The sequence below is a fragment of the Triturus cristatus genome, chromosome 5_1 (genome assembly GCF_964204655.1).
Source record: "Triturus cristatus chromosome 5_1, aTriCri1.1, whole genome shotgun sequence".
Lineage (NCBI taxonomy): Eukaryota > Metazoa > Chordata > Amphibia > Caudata > Salamandridae > Triturus > Triturus cristatus.
Window position 1 is genome coordinate 1,001,335,041 of NC_140587.1, and position 21,210 is coordinate 1,001,356,250.

Sequence of the window (21,210 nt, forward strand, 5' to 3'; positions counted from 1 at the left end):
TCAATACCAAGGGAAAGGTGGATTAAGCCAATTTTAAAGTATATGAATTTTAGACAATGCCGCCCTGCATTTCTGATAATTCGGAAACTTGAAGATATATTCACGGTAGCATCTGTGTCTGTATTTCTTAGAAATGTTTTTCGTTTAAGGAAATCGATAACGTTTTAATGATTATTGAGCCTATGTACTTTTAAAACTTTATATTTACCTCATTTGTTTTTAAATTGTCTGAACTGTGTCTAATATGTCTCATGTACTTTTATGGTTATCAATGTTTTATAACCGAATAAAGTCTTTTTTTAATTTGAATTTGCATAATCTCCCTCTCAATAGGTCATCGGTGGCTGAGTTGTCACTACGCTCCCATGGTGATCACCAATTCCTACATATTGGGGCTTTCTTTTTTGCTTAATTAATTACTTGGGAATCGCTGGACGTCTTCTAAACTGGTGGGGGCGGGACATGTTGGGTTGGGTTTTGTTAATGAAAGATTGTCTTTTGATGCTTGCTTGCTACACCACAATTTACCACATGCACGTCATCGTATTCCACATATCCTCCAGGAACGCACACTTTCATTATATTTCCCTTCTTCACTATCACCAGAGTGGTTGACCTCTCCACCATATCGTGGAATATACACTGTATTAATAATCCACGGAAAGAGAAGCAGGTGTTATCATACCTGAATAAACAGGATATTAAACTTGATTTCCTACAAGAAACTCACTTCTCCCCTCAAACTGATCATATTTTTGCCAAAAGCTGGGGCCAACATAGTTATTTCTCGTGTAATAGCTCATACTCTCGTGACACTTGTATCTTGATTCATAAAAGTGTCCCCTTTCTCTATGAAGCCTGCCACTCCGACGACGGATACATATTCCTCCAAGGTACTCTTGCAGATAAAAATATTCATTTAGTAAAAATATATGCCCCAAATGTTGATGACCCAGACTTTTTTCAGGACCTATATTCTCATTTGGATAGATTGGAGATAGACCATGTAATATTGGGTGGCGACCTCAATATGCCACACTGCTTGCAAACTGACTCCACTAGCACTCAACCCAGTGAGTGACCAATCCCGGGCTAGGAAAGAATTCCATTATATCACTGACTCATTCATTACGTGGCTCACTCACCACCCATCCACTCCATGATTCACATTCTACTCTGCACCTTACTCCGTCTGGACACAATAGGACTACTGGTTCCTTTCAGACAAAGTCCACTTATGGGTTCCCAAGGTCGTTGTTCTCATCGGACGCTACAGTCCTGTTCTGCTTAAGTTACGAATTCCGTATGGATGCAGCTTTGAACGCACCTGCCGATTCCATAGTGAGGCCCTTTATGATAAAGTATTTTGTAGTGAGCTTCTTGATTCTATCTATTATCGAATGTTTTGCATTAAATGCGGGAACGGTTTCTACTCGGGCCACTCTGAGGGAGGCCTTCAAGGCATATGTCCATGGAGTGAGCAACTCAAAACATACTGGTATACTCCATGATATACCCATCCAATTGTACCGTGTCGAGAACCCCTTGCAGCTGTGGCAGGTAGGGATGCCCAACTACACCAGCGCTCGGTCGTGTTGATAAGAGTTACGGGAACGTGCAGATAGGGAGATTGTATATATGGGCAGACACGCCACATCCTGCCGCTACGGAAAGAGGGAGCGACCAGGTTACACCCTTGCACATTTATTGCATCCGAATAGGCTGCATAACTATGTAACCGAACTTCGAACAGACTCTGGAGCTCTGGTCACAGGTGGAGAGTGTAACCCGGCCGAATTTCGGCATTACTATCAGGAGCTCTACGCTTCCGATGTCCCAGGTGTCTCTTCTGAGATATCCTCCTATCTTGAGGAGATAGCAATGGTTTGGCTCACAGATGACCAACGGCAATTTCTTAGTAAACCACTGACCCTGAAGGAGGCACTCGTCATTAGATTTGCACCATTTTGGTTCTTTTAAAAGGAGGTGCTAGATTTACAAAGTGCAACAATGGCTAATGTGAGGCACCAAGACATGGCCATTTAGGCATGTCCAGTACTCCAGATGTGGCCGCCAGAACTAGACAGTTGCAACAGCAATCGAAGTGAGAAATAGAAAACTGGGCTTTCAAACATCTGACTATACTCTAGATGTTGCCTACAAAATTAACTCATTATGACAAACTGATACTCCACAACTGAATATGGGAATGAAAATTCGCCTCAGCTAAACGTGTACATGACAATAGCAAAAATCTTCCATCTCCTGAAGGTTTTTATCAATCGTTTCCAACCCGACATTCAATCAATCAATCAGGGAATTGTAAGCGCACTACTCACCCGTGGGGGTCTCAACATTACTGCTGCATTTCAGGTGTTTTGTCATTGTTTATACTTGAAATCACAAAAAATATAAGATCTTGACAGACAAAGAAAGCTTAAATGGTTGCGAGCGATTGGACTATTTTGCGTGTGAAAGAGCCTTCCTTATCTCAGTGATGTGCTGAAAGGAAGCTTGTATTGATGGTGGTCATACCAGCAGTGTGCATTAGTGAAGCTTTGTGAAACTTGCAGCGATACAGAGGCTAAAACAATTTACTTTGTCAGTGCTCTTTACTCTGGCCAAAGTTTTAACACTAAAGATCCTTCAAAGCATTTCAAAGTAACAGGCCAGGTACTCTGCAGTATGTAAAAATTAGAAAAACATTCCTTGCGTACTGATAAAAATATTTTCGAAATATGCTTAGCAACGAATACACAAAGGGCATCAGTGGAAACAGGAATGCATTTAAACCCAACGCTTGCTGCCTTCCATTGTCAAGTCACTGCCAGGTGGAAGACCTGAAGGGTGTCATACCTCTGGAAATCAAAGGATACAAAATGGGTGATCCTCTGGAGAAGTGAGCATTTGATGTGAGGCCTCAATACTAGATTCCATCACCACTAGTCTAGTTTTCAGAAAAGCTATATTAACCAGTCAAAATCTATCATGTAATTACCTTCCACTGGGTCATCCCTGGCATCCACTTCAAACCGGGGAGCTCCGAAGAGACATCAGCAAGCTCCAAAGCACCTAACGAAATGTACATCGACAAATCACTTCATATATATTTGTATACATTCAATTGTGAAGAACAGGCAATAGTCGATTTAACATGCTGCCCTTGTATTATTTCAACTGTTCTGCCAATGTAATTCAAGCTTGCAAACTCGCAAAAACTAAATAATTTAGGCAAAAGCCAAACTACGAGCAGTAGTACTGAAGTACCAAACCACGCAATACAAAACAAGGATAAAGGCAAAAATATATAAGTACTAAACAGTTAGGCAAAATCAACAGACAATCTTCGTTAGGAAAATAAAATAAAGAAGCAAAGACGAGTAAGTGCTTCTTTCTTCCCTCCTAGTATATGGTGCATCAGAGTGCCACACTTTGGTTAGATTCACACAGGGGAACACAAGTATTTTTCACATAAGGCAAACTAATGATGAATCTGAGATGGTGAAGCAGAGGGCAAAAGACTTAAAATTGAGCAAAAAGGAGCAGCGTATGTTTTGCCGGAGATAATCTGTTCTGATCAACCAACCGAGGCAGTAACTAAGTTCCAGCTGCTTTGTTTGACCGTGTCCCAATTCATGTACAGATATGTGATCAGATTAACCCCCAAACCCTACAGTAAGAAATTCCAATACTGTAGGAAGCTGGCTCTGTATATACTATACCAAAGTGAGGTATAGTGTGCACAGAGTCCAGTGGAACCCCATAGGTAGGCAGAGGTGAAGTTAGATAGCACCTTACTCACTATTTGTAGTAGTGTGGTCGAGCAGTAAGGCAGTATCAGAGGACAGTGTTAAGCATTTGTTGTACACACTCACTCAGCAAATGAATTCACACACTCAAAGACTGAACTTCAGACCAATTGTTTTTGTATAAAAATATTCTTTTAGTTATTTTATTTTCTTGAACCAAGCAAGCCTAGCACAGGTAAGTTGATAAGTACTTTGCAGTAAATGTACAGTTTGGAATGCAATTGTAAATGTACTTTAATGGTTACAGTTTGAATTACTGGTAATGCAATACTGTGAAATGCTGTACATATACTTTGTATCGACTTTGCAATGAAAATTACAGGTAAGTTACTTTTACATTACTTTTTCTACTTGGTGCGAGATGCTTAGATATCACACTGGGACATTTCCTAGAGAAAAGGTAAGTAAAGTCAGTTTCGCAAAATTGTTATTTTTTAGGTTTCCATACAAATCAACTCCACGCTTAAAACATTTTTTAGAGAAAAACAGTCAATAGGTTCCTATGGAGAGAAATGAGGTTAATGGTTACCAGGTAAGTAATCGGTCTTTGGACTTGAGCTTCTGGGGTTAGAACAAGGGTTCCCCCAGGGTCAAGGATGCACTCTTGTTACACCCTCAGCGTCACTAGGGCGGCCGGGTGCAGAGTGCTGAGGCCCAATGTTATCCAATGTGGAATAGGGGGCCTCCGGTTGGTGGCTGCTGGCAAGCAGGCCACTGGGTTGTGGGAGCAAAGCTCCTGAACTTTTGCTCAGGGCAAATGGGGAAACAAAGTAGCACCAAAGCTGCACCCTCAGCGGCACTAGGGCGGCAGGATGCTGTTTCGACCTCGGGCGCCCTGTTGGTTTCAATGGGGAACCTCCGGTTTGCAAAGGCACTGCAGGCTCGGGGATGAAGGTTTTCTGGGTGTGACCACCACTTCAAGACGCAAGTTGGGAAGTTAGGGGTTGGTTAGGCACCGTCAGTTTGGGCACACAAGGCCGTGGGGCGTCGGCTGCAGGGGTGCCTTTTGGGGTCGGATCTTCTTACCAGCTCCTTGTCGCGGTTGGGGGGCCTTCTGGATTTAGGCTGCAGGCGTCGGCTGGAGGCTTGAGGAAGGTCAGGGGTCGCCGGATCTCAGTTCAGGATCACCAGGGTGACCTCCTCATGGTGTTTGCCCACTAGGGTTCGGGCCGTGGATTCCTGGTGCAGAGTGGGGCAGATCTGCGGTGTCAGGCCAGAGGTTGCAGATGAACAAATCCAGTGTTCACGGGAGACAGAGTCTTTGTAGTTGATGGTAGGCAGGTCCTCCGGGGTTTTTGAGGATGCTCACTGCAGGACACACCGGTATTTCGCAGGAGGAGGCTCGAGTGGGGAGACAGGCTGGTAGGGCTGGGGCCAAGTCAGTGGGCGCTTTCCTCTTGTTAGATGCTGCATGGCTGTTCGGTCCTTCTTTTAGCAGGTTCTTGTCTGAGGATGCAAGATTCAGGGGTGCTCCTAAATACTAGATTTAGGTGTGTTACAGGTAGATAAAAGGCAGGGACCAATGGGTCCCTTCCCTGGGGTGGGTACACTCCCTATTATACCACCCTCCAGTGGGAGGGGAGCATGAGCCTGTCCATGGTTGGCTAAGTCCCCCCATCTTCGAGATGGTATGGACTGAGAGTTTTGCTTCACCTCGCCTCCCCCCACCTGAGGGGTGGAGTTGGCAGAGGTGGGCACACCTCTCATCCTCACTAGTTTTTCCCACCGGTTCTCCCGCCCAAAGTGGGGGACAGAAGCAGTGGAGACCAGTTGGCCTGGGGAATCTCACAAAGGCGGCAAGCCTTTGAAGCTTCCCTTCGTGAACCCTTCCCATCCTAGGGGAGGAGGCTTGGCACCTCGTCCCAGGATGTGCATTGTTGCAGGCCCCAGAGAGCAGCAGGCTCTCGACCCAGGGGTCCAGACACGTGTCTGGTGGTGGCAGCTGAAAGCAGCCACTCAGCCTGGACACTAGTGGTAGGTTAGTTCTCAGGGGGCATCCCTAGGATGCCCTCTGTGTGCATTTTTCATTAAATCCCACACTGGCATTAGTGTGGGTTTAATGTGCTGAGAAGTTTGATACCAAACTTCTCAGTTTTCAGTGTAGCCATTATGGTGCTGTGGAGTTCGTAATGACAAACTCCTAGCACCATATACTCATAATGGTAGCACTGCACTTACAATGTCTAAGAATGTACTTAGACACTGTAGGGGTACAGGGCTCATGCACCTGGACCCTCACCACTGGTATAGTGCACCCAGCTAGAGGGGTCACTGATCTATGCCAGGGCAGTGGGTTGTAGGTATATCACACAGGGATGTGTACCATGTCGACTCTTCACTTTGTTCTGCACCCAGACACGCAGCCTGCAAAGGCAGTGTGTGTGTCAGGGTACAGGACCTCTAAGGGTGGCACAATAAGTGCTGCAGCCCTTAGAGACCTTCGCTGGTCACAGTGCCCTGGGTACCTGTGGTACAATTTACCAGGGGCTGCCTATGGCTAGAGATGCCAATTGGTTTGAGGCTTCAATGCAGTTTTAGGGAAAGAACATAGGCCCTGGGTACCGGTTTAGCAGGAGCCCAGGGCACGCAGTCAAAGCACATCAGCAATTCAGCAAAAGGTGGGGGCAACAATGCAGAAAGAGGGCACTTTCTCACAAATACTCATGGCCTTAAGCCCCTGCAGTGCTTGCACCACAAATATAATTCTGATGGAACTGTGGTAAAGTCCTCTGTAAGTCAAATTCCACATTTGCCCATGATGAGCATTTACTTAGTTAAATGTGTGTAGCAGCTTGGCAGAAGAGTTCTTGAAAGTAGTAGAGACTATTCATTGTTAGCCCTAACTTATGCAACGTGCAACATCAAGATATAAACATGGGAAGAGAATTAATTATGGCTGGTCTCATAGCCCATCCATGTCTGCCACCTTGCCCATAAACACTCTCTACAGTCTCCGATTCTGCAAAACACCCAAGTCAGTCTTTAGTTCTCACTCCAAGTTACAGATTAAAACACAAACAAGAAGGAACTAAAACGGAGTAACAAACAAATCTACCAAAATAAAGACTTCAGAAACCCATAGAATATAAGGAGTTTCCATCTCCTTATCTTTCTCCGTGACCAGTGACCATTGTATTTTTCTGTACCGTTTGCAAAACACAAACTTCATTAGAAATACATGTTGCCCATAACTCCCTCTTCCTCCACCAGAAACTAACCATAATCCACTAAACTGATAAAAAAGTATTTTGCTTTTACGCGATTTTCTTCATGTTGCACAGTCCAATGCCACTTCACTCCTTTACCCCATTCATGCCTTTTTAGCATTCCTAAATAAATTCTCAAGAGACCAGAATTTAAAAACTTTGCACGAGCCACAAAACGAGTAGAACCAAGAAAACATGGAAATAAACACTCACCTTCACTCTTCTCCAACAAAGAAGCAATGACGGCTTCATTTTCAACAGGGTTGAGAGAGCACGTGGAGTACACCATTCTGCCTCCTTCTGCCAACTGCTCAACACCACGGGTGGCAATCCTCAGCTGTAAACTGGAGAAGATATTAGTTGAAAGATGGTGAACACCATTCACTAAATCGAATACTACGATGAGTACTTGAAAGGATTACTTAGGGTTACAAAAGATAATGCTTTTTGAACCGAGGAAGACGAGAATGTTATTTCTCACTAGGACACCTTAATATACACCTCTTAATTTAGAGTTTTTATGGTAAGACAATGGGGGCTACAGGAATACTAGCAACAATGGACCAGGCACACCCTGCTTTATTACTTGGAAAATCAGGGAGCTTAAAAATCAGTGCAAAGCATGCCAGATCCTAGCATACCATGGTAGGCAGAAAGCTGAGAATGCTGTGCTACAAGAGACGCCATCTGTTGCAAAGGTGAAGTCAATCAATTGCCAACAGTTTGGCATCACACAAGTTTTCAGCATCATACACTAGCTAGGGGGAGAGGGTTTATTATTCTTACAAAAAAAAGGGATCCATTTGCTCCCCTCGCCAGGATAGCGAAAGACAAAGGCAGGTTTGTGGTGGTGCAGTGCACGCCATATCGAATCAATGTACAGGGACCCAACGTAGATGACGCATACTTACACCAAAATCTTTGGAGCAGAGCACTGCAGGGGAGTGGGAGACTTTAATACTGTATTCAAGTATATCCTAGATACATCGGAGGCGCAGGAGGCATGCAGACAGAGGAATCTTGATCATCAGTCATCCTCAGTGCTGCAGGGCCTGCTGATTGCACATGAGCTGGTAGATTTTTGGAGGGAAAGAACGAAAACGAGAGAGGGCACATACATATCCTCAGCACACAAGATGGGGTTGTTTAATGCTGTCTAGCAAAGATCCATGTGCCTGGGTCCGCTCAATAGAAAATATGTCCAAAACACTCTCAGACCATGATCCTGTGAGGAGGACAAGGACATGGCCCATGGCAGCCAGTACAGAATTCATGTAGAGACTCAAACAGGGAGCACCTACTGGCGCTACCTCAATTTAATTCAATTTTACTTTGTTTGATTACTTAAAATCATGACAATTAAAAGGAGTACTTCTTACATACAAAAGAGTTCAAAAGCAGGTCACAAATACAGATGATTTAACAAGCATTGAAATTGCAATAGGCCTCGCCTTTTATTAAGTTAAAGCCATTTGCTTTGCTACATAATACCATTAGCAAAGCAAATGGCTTTAACTTAATAAAACGTGAGGCCTATTGCATTTTCAATGCTTGTTTCCAGACTGCAGTGACAGGCACATCGATGTGCGCGTGCTCACACTGCTCACTTCTCACAAGTTTAGAAGATAAGGCATGACGTCATGCCAGGTGAGCATTGTAAGGGAAGGGAAATCCTTCGGAGAGGCATTTTCTCTCTGGATTCCCCTTCTCTTTTTTTTTTTTTTATAACTCTTTTTATTAGAAAAACATCGACTACAAGGCATAGTTTCATAGTAACACCGCGTAGGTAGTTGCAAGCACAAGGATTCAGCAATGCATAAAATAATAGTACAGTTGGAATTACGGAGAAGGGGAGATATCTACATCGTGTAGTCTGGGGGGGGGGTACATATTTCACCTCGATATAAGTTCCAGGGGGTCCAAATTTTGGACCATTTTCGGGGGCAACCCCTTGCGATGTACACAGACTTTTCTCGTTGCATGCACCAATCAAGGTCCTTTTTCCAGTCTGTTATTGTAGGTGCCTGCGAAGCCCCCCAGTGTTGCACAATGTTCCTCTTGGCAATCATGCAGGCAAGTGTCACCCAGTGTATGGCATATGCATTGAGGTCCGTGGGTTCCCAGATATTTAGGAGGCATCTAGGAGCTTCCGGCCGGATGTCAGTCTCAAGGGTTTCACTCATGATGGCGTGTATCTTGTGCCAGTACTCCTGAATTATCCTGCAATGCCACAGGAGGTGTATGAAAATACCCGGCTGGGATCCCCTTCTCTTTTTGAAACTCAGAAGCAGCAACATCGTCATGGTGTCACCAGGGCTTTAAGTGAAAACTTTTTCAATATTATATACAAGCCATAGTTGCTGCTTATTTATCTTATGCAACGAACAACCATTGGCAAAGCCAATAGTCCTGACTTATTGTAGGTATGATGTTACTTTTTGTATCATATATCTGAATGCAGTGACAGAAACCGCAAAATACAAGTCGGGCGGCACACTATGCTAAGCACAGATTCTTAGCTTACTTGTTTTAAGCCACGCCCTTAATTACACTGGCCACGCCCCTTTGAGACAAGCCCCCCCCAGTTTTTTCATCCCACTTAAAGCCCTGACTAAACCCCTCTCCCTCTATGTACTTGGCAGAAGAGCAGCGCTGCGCCAAAGACGGTGCTATTGCAAACCACAAATTACATTCACCAATTTAGATCATCAATCATCATTACAAAGCATCATGCAAACACTGTAAGATCCTGCGAGACACAAGCTGATGTATGGAGCCACGCGGCGTTCTTCTTCCCCCGTGAGTCGCACCAATGGGCACAGATACTTTGCAACCTGTTTTTTACAGTCGCACAGCATGGAGTGGTTGTGGACTGCAGAGGCCAGGCGTAGCCACCCTCAAAGTGCAAGATTTCCATATTTGTAAGTTTGCCTGTGCTTATGCTGGCTTGGGAGCCCCATAGGCTGCTGCATATTCTCCACAATGCCATATTCAAAGGACGGCACCACTTGCGGCGTTGCGGGCCAGTGTCGTTAATGGACAAGGGTCGCAATCCATCGCGTCGCAAGTATGAAACTGAATGATGAGATGGTAGTCTAACGTAACATGCAAGCTTCCGGCCCAGCAGTTACAAGTGATAACAATGAGTTTCAAGCTGTTTCCCTCCAATCAACGTTACTGGCGTGATCAGTTTGTGCCTCAGTGCGAATGGTTCCTTCACTGCAAATGATCTGAGAATCTCTCGCGCTACAAGGGAAACGTGCTGCCATCAGACTTAGTTTGTTTAAGAAGCTTGTGCACACATACGCAGCTCTGTGACTGTGGTTGATAATACCCACCTAGACCTCAATTTACACAAAAACCTGTATGCAAAATGCACCCAAACCAATTTGCAATTAATCCCACTCTATACGGAAAATATTAGAAATCATAAAGCACAAACATCCTACCCTGAAACATACTACCAATGTAAAAATGATGCCCCCGCCTGGAGTAAATTAGCCAGCAAAAGTAATCAATGCCCCTATAATAATAGATCGAGTAATCGCCCATCCCCCACCACTGTCGAGGCACTGCGTCCCAGGGCAAGGTCATAAATTAATAGACTGGGAAGAGGCGGTTCTTACCGTCCAAGGGTAGGAGCGACCGGTTCACTTCGCGGCCCCTGGCGGCGGTGTGCGAGCCGGTCTCAGACAAAGGGCCGCCTCCATGCCCCGGCTCCTCGCAATCCCTCCTCGTCAACGCTCGCACAGGCACTAGCCCGCGCACGGCGGAGGGGCCGCCTCTTAAGTGGCAGCCACCTTGGGGTCAGGCTGCGCGTGCCCATTCTTTCCGCGTTCTGTGGGAAGAAGTGGCCTGATCAGGCTTAGCCCCCCCCCAGACAGGATGGAACGCAAAAGGACAAACAGGACAGTCGCCGGACGCCGATATGGATGCTGCCTATGACACTGATCCGCCTCTATATGCTTAATTCAATGTGCTTAGAGAAGTAAGCTGCACAGGCGCGGTCTGTTTGCTAATTTGCAAGCCGCCAATTTGCCTTCCTTACCTCTTGGCGTTAGAAAGACAAGCAGAGCGCGGTCCTTGGTCGGCTGGTCCGCTGATCTCTGGGCTCCCGCTCCAGCGGGGTGAGAGCCGTCCCAGTTGGACTGGCTCGCGAGCCGTCCCAGTTGGACTGACTCGCATGACTGGTTTCTTATCTTGATGGGGCCATGTGTTTGGCCCCATAAAGATAAAAAAAACTTACACGCCAGCAGTAAGTCGGGGCAGCCAGTCCAACTGGGACGGCTCTTAAAGAGAAAAGTGTACGTCGCGAGACACTCCTTTCCAATGGCTGGCCACCGTTTAGGATAAACGGTGACGCCAGCCAATGGAAATGAGGGGTGGGGCTTAAAGCCCACTAGAGAAATCTAACCTAAAACATTAAATCTCGCCAGCGAGACTGCACATGTCTGCGCAGTCTTACGCCAGGCGAGACCTAAAAAGCGGTGGTGATGTTACCAAGAGTTAAAAAAGCAGATCGTGGATACAAAATGATTTAAGAAAGAAGGGTGATGTTGCTCCCTTTTGCATCAACATTAGGGAGATAATTAAGGAGTATTTCAGCACAATATTGGGAAGCATTCAAAGTTGTGGTCAGGGAAGTTTCTATCACCAAGCATGCGTGGCATACTGAAAAGCATGCGCAAGAGGGTGGCTGAACTGAAAATAGAAATAAGTGAACTTGAAAAGTACTACATTTCCTTAGATCCCACTTTAGATTCTGTGATTTTACTATTAATGTCTGCAAGCAATTAAAAAGCCGAGCAAGACGTCAAACACCTGGGTACCGCAATGATGACCCATAGATATGGGAAGGACGAAAGGTTAAGCAAAACTCTGGCTGACACGAACATTCAACAACGGACCTCTGGCAATATTGCTGTGGCCAACAGGGAAGTGCAGATTTGTCACAATGCTGAAGGGATCACACAGGCATGCACTTCCTTCTACACGTATTTATACTCCTCTAAAATGCAGGCCACCGAAACGAAGTTCAATGAATACCTTGATGAGATCAAACTAGTCAGTAGAAGGGCTTAGGGCGTTTGTGGAACAACCAGTCACTGTGGAAGAGATCCTTGAAGCAATTAAAAGGGCTGCAAAGTAGAAAAAAGCCTGGTCCCAATTGGCTGCTTGGGGAGTTCTACAGGGAACACACAGCACTTTTAGTCCCGCATGTAATGACTGTGTACCAAGAACCAAGGGATGGCGTCTGCTGCCCTAAACCACGAGGGCCACTACTTCTCACAATCTAAAAACCTTCTAAAGACCCCACACTATGCAAATCTTACAGATTGCCATCGCTTATATACAGTGAAGCTATAACACTAGCTATAGTCACTGGGTTCCTCCCCATGCTCCTGGACTTGGTCAGACCTGAGCAGGCCTTCTGTGTACCAGATAGATCAACATAACACACACTCATCGCCCCAATGCATAAATTGGGGCCCAGGCTTACAGAGAAGGTGGTACTCCTGGCTGACAAAGGCATTCGACTCACTTGAGTGGAAATCGGATTACAATACTAAAGCAGATTGGTATGCCGGCTGCTTTTGTAAATTGAATAATCCCACTATAGTCCAGCCCGTGACACGGATATAAGTAAGTGTCAAGATATCTGCCAAATCCCCAACGTGCAGGACTACACAGGGAATCCTATTTGAGATAGTGCTGGAAACTTTAGCTTGCAATCTGCATTAATGCTATGTGCCCTGCGCACTCAACTTTACAGTCCACGAGCTCACAGAATCTCTGTATGCTGCCAATACAGTCATCTACATAAAAGGCTCAAAAGAACACCTTAAATCTATTGTTAGGGAGTATATACTATTTAGATACTTATCGGGGTTCCACATCAACTGGGCCAAGTCAGTGATTTTCCCCTCTCAACCCACCTTTGGTGGTAATACCTTTTAAATACAAACTCAAATGGGAAGAAGATTAAGTTAAATACCTAGGTGTAATGAACACCAGAGAGAAAAACCGAATAATGTGAGTTAACAGTAGAGCGCTAATCTCTAAACCGGAGACACAGGTAGAATGATGGATTACTCTCCCCGCGTCATTGGCGAGGCAAGGGGCACTAACGAAAATTTTTGGTCTGCCAGGATATTGCATCTTTCCAACAACATGTCAATACCAAGAGCCACATTCCACAAACTACACTTGATAATGATAATAGTAGCATGAGAGAGTATGAGACCAAAGTTAAAATGGGTGGTACTGATGCTCCCATGCAATCAGGTGGTCTATGAGGCACCAGACTTTGAACTTTATTTCCTTTGATCACAGGCACAGCATGCGTATCACCGGTACCACCCAATGGCATGGCTCACACACCCATAGGTTGAAAAGGACAATGCTGACCCCCATACTGCTGCAAGACATGATCTATCAAATTGCACCAAGCCCTCGGGTAGAGATAAATATGGTAGAAAATACATCAAAAGCATGGGGAAACTGGAACAAAGAGCCGGATTAGAGGTATACACCAAACACGCCACTTCTGCATCACCCAAAACGATGACTCACTACAGAATACAAACAGATAATGGAGACTGTAGAGCGAGAACAGGAAAATATATTTTATAAGGTTAGCTGAATGACCATCTTTAAAGCATATGGGCTCGTCCATTTAGTAAACCGTGTATAGAGAGCATATACACCCTCAACCATCTGCCTCTGGCATCGGTATATCGGGAACATAAGATTTCAGGGCTAGGTTACAAAAATGCATTGAGGCTGCACTACATTCACTTTACAATCACAATAAAATAGAGGGGCATAATATTTTAAAAAGCTAACTGGCAAACTGTACAGGTTTGTGAAGCCAGAGAACTCACCCGTGCAGCTGTAAACTGTTAAGTGTAGTCCACTTCTTCCAGACATCAATATTTTTCCTCATGGTGCCATCCCCACTACAAAACAAGAAAGGAAGACACAATAGCTTTCAACCAGTTCAATTTTAGCATCATGTGCAAAAGACACATACAAAATTATATGTTTCTCCCCTCTGCCCATTTACAATACCTTCATGGAAAACACCGCATCACCAAAAAGGAGGAAAGTTCGATTATCTTCTTTGCCCTCAACAATGCAACAGAAAAAACAAATACTTACCGAGTTTTATCTGCCTGGTCCAACGCAGAAGTAAAATGCTCACTTGAAATCCATGCTCTAAATAGTTTATTGTGGGCTATACACTGTGCCATACTTTATCTGAATTTCTAACCTTTTCCAACTCCTAGAGTAACCCTTGTCTTTACTACTGCACACAAGGTGATAATTAGTTATCATGCTGGTGTCCAGCAGCATTGGCAGGCCTAAACCATAAGCGCTAATTAGCAGTTCCGACTAAATACTTACCCAGAAACCGCAAATTGCTCTAGATTTCCAAAGATTTATCAACTTCATGCCAAGATGAAGGCAGCCACAATAGAATTTTCTCTTTCAACACTATCACAAAACCTAAAAGAAATGCTCTGCATGCATGGCAAGAATCCTTCAGATTAAGCTCCGCAAGGAAAAGAATGAGTGCACAATCATAAAACTGCTGTCACTTCTCACAAAAGGCTGACATTACAATAATTACATTTTGGCTTACTTCTATTTAAACAATTAAACCGACAGCTATCCATGAAGAAACAAGTCAACAGAGTCTCATTTGCTTGCTTCCACAGACCTCACATGCTCTGCAAGATCTTCAGGTGGCTCCTGTTTAACACCAGAAGGACCGTCATGCAGGTCCTCATCACCAGCAGACTAGACTATGGAACCCAGAAACACACTAAGTAGGAACCACTGAAAGCCTCCTGAAAATACTCCAGACCCACATCACACCACTTCTCAAGAAACTACACTGGCTACAGATTCAGAAGAGACGCCAGTTCAAGATTCAGACCCACACCTACAAGGCCTTGCCCAAATAAGCAACAGCATACATCAACAAATGCCTGACCTTCCACAAACAGAACAGACAACTTCGATCAGCTTCCTTCTCCCTTGCAGACACCCTACGGATCCACCAGCGGAGGACACTCCTTCTCGCACTTGGCAGCCAAGGCTTGGAACAACTTCCCCCTGCACCTCAGGGACACTTCTTTACTCCAGTTATTCAGAAGATAAAGACCTGGATGTTTGAATGATCAAAACTCCACACAGCAGATAACAGCTCCAGAGCCCCGAGACCCTTGAGTGTGATTTGCCGTGCTCTATAAATGCTTGATTGACAGTAGAAAACAATAGCATAAAAAAATTAAAACCATGTTCATAAAATCAGATGAAATGCAACATAACGACCAAAATGTAAAAAAGCAAGAAAAAAGCCACTAACAGGAGAGATGATAAAGAAAATGAAGTTTCTTCTGAACGACCGGGAAAAAGAGTTTTCCAAGTCAGAGTATTGCCAATAGTGTATTCCAGCGAATTTACATTTTGACAGTTAAGACTGATTCAAGTTATACTCTGGTTTACACTCTGAAGTCATGAACCTGATTATAGAGTGGCTACTCTTTGCCCATGGCCCACCCACAACTTTCCAAAGGCAAACCTACAACTACATTTGTGATTTATACAATAAGTGCACAGGCTGGGGTGCAAATGAGTAGCACTAGAAATGAGCACCCAGGACTTCTAAGGCAAGTTTCCAATGCCATATTTTAACCAGTAATTATAAAGCCCACAGGAGCAACCTGTAGACCAATGCTCGACAAGTGTACTGATGTATGTGCCAACAATATCCAACAAGGTGCCATTTAAGGAGAATGAAAAACAATTATGAGATTTTATACATCACAATAAATATGTATTAAACATTTGGTAAAAGACCATCCAAACAAAGACCAAAATACGATAAAACATTATATACTATAATGGCACTGGTCATAGACAAACATAGAATAAACATTTAGTCATATATGCTCAGTGTGTAGCGTCCCACACAGTACAAGGAAATATCAGATACAGGAGAAACCCTTAAACACAAATGGGGAGGATGATCAATGTTTTATATGCATATAAAACGTGCACAGGTTATTGACCAACGTGTACAAAGGTGCTATAGTGATACCATGCATAAGTATCACTATATTAATGTTGTACAATTTAGTCAATAACTCAAAAGTAAATTGTAAACACAATCATTGTGAAAACAAGACAAGACTGTTATAAATGTATTTAGATATTTATCAATGTAGGGGCCTGCTACTGGATCTATAGTAAGATTCACCCATTGAGCTGTTCTACGCAGTCTGTAACTGATTCCATCTGCCCTGCTGTGTGTCATACTTTGTTTACCATTGTACTTACGATACAATTACCTTTTTTTCATAAACCACAGCGTTCCCATTCTTAATGCACAGTGAGATTGTTCTTCGTTCGACAAGACATACTGTGTAAGGTTCAAATGCCTTTGCCAGGATTACGGCAGTAAAGGACATTTGATTGATTCAACAGAGAACACTATAGATTTTGTCCAAAATGTATGGTTTTTAAGTACCTCCCCCAACAAAGACATTACTTTGGTTGTGCTAGATGTGATACTAATTTGGGCCACTTTTTCACAGTTTGAACCGTGTTTTCACAATATTGAACACAATCTGACCATTAACATATGTACCTTTGACAGTGTTTTCATATATTGAAAATGTTTATAACCAGTCTTGTCTTCTTTTTGCAATGATTATGTTTACAATACACTTTGAGAAACTGACTAAACTGTACAACAGTGATGAAAAACATGGCTGCCTAAAAAAGCGATCACAATTATAGAATTGTGAAAGACTATGTACAGAACGATTGCAGTGCATAGTATTGTTTATAAATTCCTCATCTTTCAGTTCATTATACTCTATGTTCAAGTAATTAAAAGAAAAAAACACGTCTATGTCTACTACGTTCCAGCTCTATCATATTACCATTAGGCCTGGGCTAAAATTCCGTTCCGCTCGCAGAAATTGCGAAAATTTGACATTTTCGCGTTCCGCGGAGAGCGCGAAAATGTCAAAATTTCCGCAATCCGCATTTTACCGCAAATGTTTTGCTTGCTCGCGCTGTAAAATAATACATTCTCGCGCGATCGCCTTACCTGAATCAATCCCGATCCGGTCGCGTTCTCCACGAGATGTTGGATTGTAGGTAGCCATTTGCGCTGTCTCGCGACAGTTCGCGCCCGCAGTAACGTCATTCGTCGCGCGATCACGTCTTTCTTCTCGCGATCATGCGAACGGGCGGGAAAAAAACATCCGCATCTTCGCGATATTTCCGCGTGTTTGCGGAGATTTTTAACATTTTCACAATAATTTGCGAAAGTGAATTTCGCAAATTCCGCCCACCCCTAATTACCATGCAGTTAGAAATTGGGTTCCTGGTTGGCAGAGGTATGAACCCTGTCCAAGCAGGAACCACAATCCTAGTCAGGGTAAGTGAAGTCCACACTAAATGTTTACCTGTTGTGAGAAAGTGGCTCTGTATATACTGTTCCCTAATAGGTACAGGGTGTACAGAGTCCACAGTCCCCCAGAGGCTGATAGAGGTCAAAGTTAGGTATGACCTTACTCTCAAAAGTGGTAGCTTGGTCGAGCAGTAAGGCAGTACCAGAGGACAGTGTAAAGCATTTATTGTACACACTCAGTCAGCAAATGGTTTCACACACTCAATAACTGAACTCTAGGCCAATGATTTGTATATATAAAATATATGCTTGTTTTATTTTTAGAACCACAAAGGGGGTAAAAATATACTTTCTCAGAATGAGAGGTTGAATATAAATACTTTTGTTTCAAGCAATAAATTTGTGTAAACAGTCACAGTTGGTTGCAATAAACAATCCTATTTCCTAAACATAACAATGCATTGAGCTCAATGGTAAATTCAGGTTATTTGTAATAAATTACTTTTCAGATTACTTTTGGAATTCCAGGTCTGGATCCTAGAACCAGCCTGGGGTCAGTATTCAGAATCAAGTGATGAAAGTCGACTTAATAACTGTAATGATTTTTAAATAATATTTAGCTATTTCAAAAGTTAGCACTTAGAAAATATTTCACAGAAAACATTCAATGGATCTCTATGGCAAGAAATTCAAATTGCAGGTAGAGTACTTTCTCGTTACTTTAGTAATCCAGGACTGGGTGCCTAGACCCAGGACTGGGGTCCTTATCAAAAACAGGTAAGTAATTTCGTTTGCAGAAATGGTACGATTTTAAAAGAATATTTCAAATTTGCAAAAATAGACACTTAGAAGAAATTTCACAGAAAAGCAGACAATGGTTTCCTATGGGAGAAAAATGAGTTAGAGGTAAGTATAGTTGTGAGTACTTTTCAGGGTCAGGGCTGGGCACCAAGATCCAGCACTGGGAGCTCACCCAGGAACAGGTGAGTAAATTCGTTTTTGTCACTTGGCTGATTTTTGGTGAATTTTTACAGTTTTGAAAAGTTCACACTTAGAAGATTTTTGAAGAAAAAGCCAGTCAATGTTACCCTATGAGGAAAATGAAGTTAGCGGTTTAAGGGTAAGTACTCGACTGGCAGAGTTGAAATTCCGGGCATAGACTCAGGGGTCCCCCAGTGTCAGGTAGGTACAGTTGGTTCACCCTCAGCGGTTTCAGGACGGCCGGGTGCAGAGTGAGTTAGGCCCAATGTTATCCTATGAGGGATAGGGGGGCCTTAGTTGGTGGCTGCTGTCTGGCAAGCCACGAGTCTGTGGGAGCTGGGCTCCTGGTCACTTACTCAGGGCAAGTGGGGAAGTAAGTTAGTGTAGAGAGTGCACTGCCAGGGCCACTCGGGCGGCTGGGTGCAGGGTGCTTTTGAGCCTTCGGGCGCTCAATGGAAATCAATGGGAATGTTCCGGTTTGGAAAAAGGCTGCAGGCTCGGGGACGAGGATGTTTCCGGTGCCACCACCACTTCGAGGGGTAAGTTGGGTAGTTGTAGGTTAGGTGGGTACCCCGGGATTGGGCACAGGGGGCCGCAGGGCGCCGGGTGCAGGGGTGCCTTTTGACGTCGGGAATCTTACCCTCTGGTTGATCGCGGCTGGGGTGGCACTCGGTTCTGAGGCTGCAGGCTTCGTCCAGGATGTCGAGGGGGGTCCTTGGGTGCCGGACTCGGGGTCACAGTCGCCGTGGGGTCGTCCTCAGGGTCTTTGTCCACTCCGGCACTGGCCAGGCTTGGCTGGTGCAGAGTGTGTTGGGTCCGCGGTTCCGGGCTGCTGCCAGGAGTTAGGAATAGGTTTCTCGAGTAGAGCCTCTACTCATGGGAGTCCCAGGGAATCAGAGGTCAAAGGTAGCCAGGTCCTCCGGGGTTTTTGAGGTTGCTGGCCACAAGAGATGCCGCGCTGGAGCAGGAGCAGGTTCGAGGGTCGACAGGCCGGTAGGGCTGGGGCCAAAGCAGTTGGTGTCTTCCTCTTTTTAGCAGCTGCAGGGCAGGTCTTTTTTTTCTTCTTGCTCTTCTTGTAGGTTTCTATCTGGAATCTGGGGAAGGAAGGTTCAGGGGGCCCCTAAATACTAGATTTAGGGGCGTTACAGGTAGCTGAAGGCCAGGGACCAATGGGTCCTTGTCCTGGGGTGGGTACACCCCCTATCCTGCCTCTCTCCTGTGGGAGGAGGGCAGTAGCCTAATCCTGATAGGGTAGGGCCTCCCATCTTCAAGATGGCGAGAGCCCGGAGATGTGCTTCACTTCGCCTCCCCCACCTGAGGGGTGGGGTGGGCAGGCTGGCACATCCCCTGTCCTTGTATGGGGTTTCCGGCCAAGCTTCCTGCCAGAGTGGGGGGTTGCAGTGGCCTGGGGAAACTCCAACTGGCGGCATGCCTTTGAAGCTTCCCTTTGCTCATCCTGGGGGAGGAGATTTCTCACCTCACCCAGGATGTGCATTGTTGCAGGCCCGGGAGAGCAGGGGCTCTCCCACCCAGGGGTCCAGCAACGTGTCTGCTGTGTGGCAGCCTGGGCAGCCTCAGAGCAGACGTGGATTGTAGGTTAGCTGTAAGGGGGCATCTCTAAGATGCCCTCTGGGGTGCTTAGTACATTAAATCCCACACTGGCATCAGTGTGGGTTTAATGTGCTGAGAAGTTTGATACCAAACTTCCCAGTCTTCAGTGTTGCCATTATGGTGCTGTGGAGTTCGTGTTTGACGAGCTCTCAGCACCATGTACTTGTAAAAGGCAGCACTGTACTTACAGTGCCTAGGGATGGACCTGGGTACTGTAGGGGCACAGGGCTCCTGCTCCTGTGCCCACACCATAGGCATAAGGCACCCAGCCAGAGGGGTGGCTGACATATGCCTTGGCAGTATAGGTAATGGGCATGGCACACAGAGATGTGTGCCATGTCGACTCTTTGTTTTGTCCTGCACCCAGACACTCAGCCTGCAAAGGCAGTGTGTGTGTGTAAGGGTACAGGGCCTCTAAGGGTGGCACAAGGAGTGCTGCAGCCCTTAGAGGCCTTCCCTGGTCACAAGGCCCTGGGTACCTAGGGTACCATTTACCAGGGGCTGACATGTGGCCAGGGTTTGCCAATTGGGAGTTTGTGTGTTTTAAGGAAGGAACATAGGCCCTGGGCACCTGATTGGCAGGAGCCCAGGGCACAACAAGGAAAAGTGCATCAGCTATTAGGCAAAAAAAGGGGGGGTTACTGCAACAGAAACCCACTTTCTCACACAAGCCCCCCCCAGCCCAAAGGCCAGGAGACTTCTGCCAAAGCTGGGAGAGTCTACCTAGTCTTTCAGGCGAGGAAGAGTTGGGGAAGTGGTTTGAAAGTTGCAGGGCCTACTCTGCCTTACATCCTTCTGCCTAGGTCAATCCCTTTGGGGAGCTGGCCTGTCTTATTAGTTTCAGGACCTAACTCCCAAGGCTCCTCTCCTTGTCTTTTACTGTCCTGGTCCCATCTTTCTATTTTGGGTCCTGGCTGTTGGTCTGTTTGAGGATAGGGGGTCCCTACTCTTGGTAGGGAACACCCCTCCTCTACCCCTTGTTCTGCCACCTGAGGAGCCACTAATTCAGGCTGGACAGTTGCCTGACTAGTCAGGTCTTGCTGTTGGCTAGGGGGGGCTTTACCAGTGCCATTGTGGGAGTTTTCCCTTACTGGGATAGCATCTCCCTGGCTCTCTGGAACTGTGGCTAACAGTTGCCCACCTTTCCTACCCTGTTTCTTCTCATTCTTTT

At 45.2% G+C, this 21,210-nt stretch overlaps 1 protein-coding gene across 1 annotated transcript in view; it reads right to left on the reverse strand.

Annotated features, from left to right (window-relative positions):
• Positions 1-21,210, reverse strand: part of NSUN2 (NOP2/Sun RNA methyltransferase 2) — a 503,790-nt gene that overhangs the window by 341,785 nt on the left and 140,795 nt on the right. The window contains exons 8-10 of the mRNA XM_085606101.1: positions 13,900-13,974; positions 7,229-7,359; positions 2,999-3,072 (exon numbers count right to left, since the gene is read on the reverse strand). Of these exons, the coding sequence (XP_085462227.1) occupies positions 2,999-3,072; positions 7,229-7,359; positions 13,900-13,974 (280 nt within the window). The remainder of the gene's footprint in view (positions 1-2,998; positions 3,073-7,228; positions 7,360-13,899; positions 13,975-21,210) is intronic.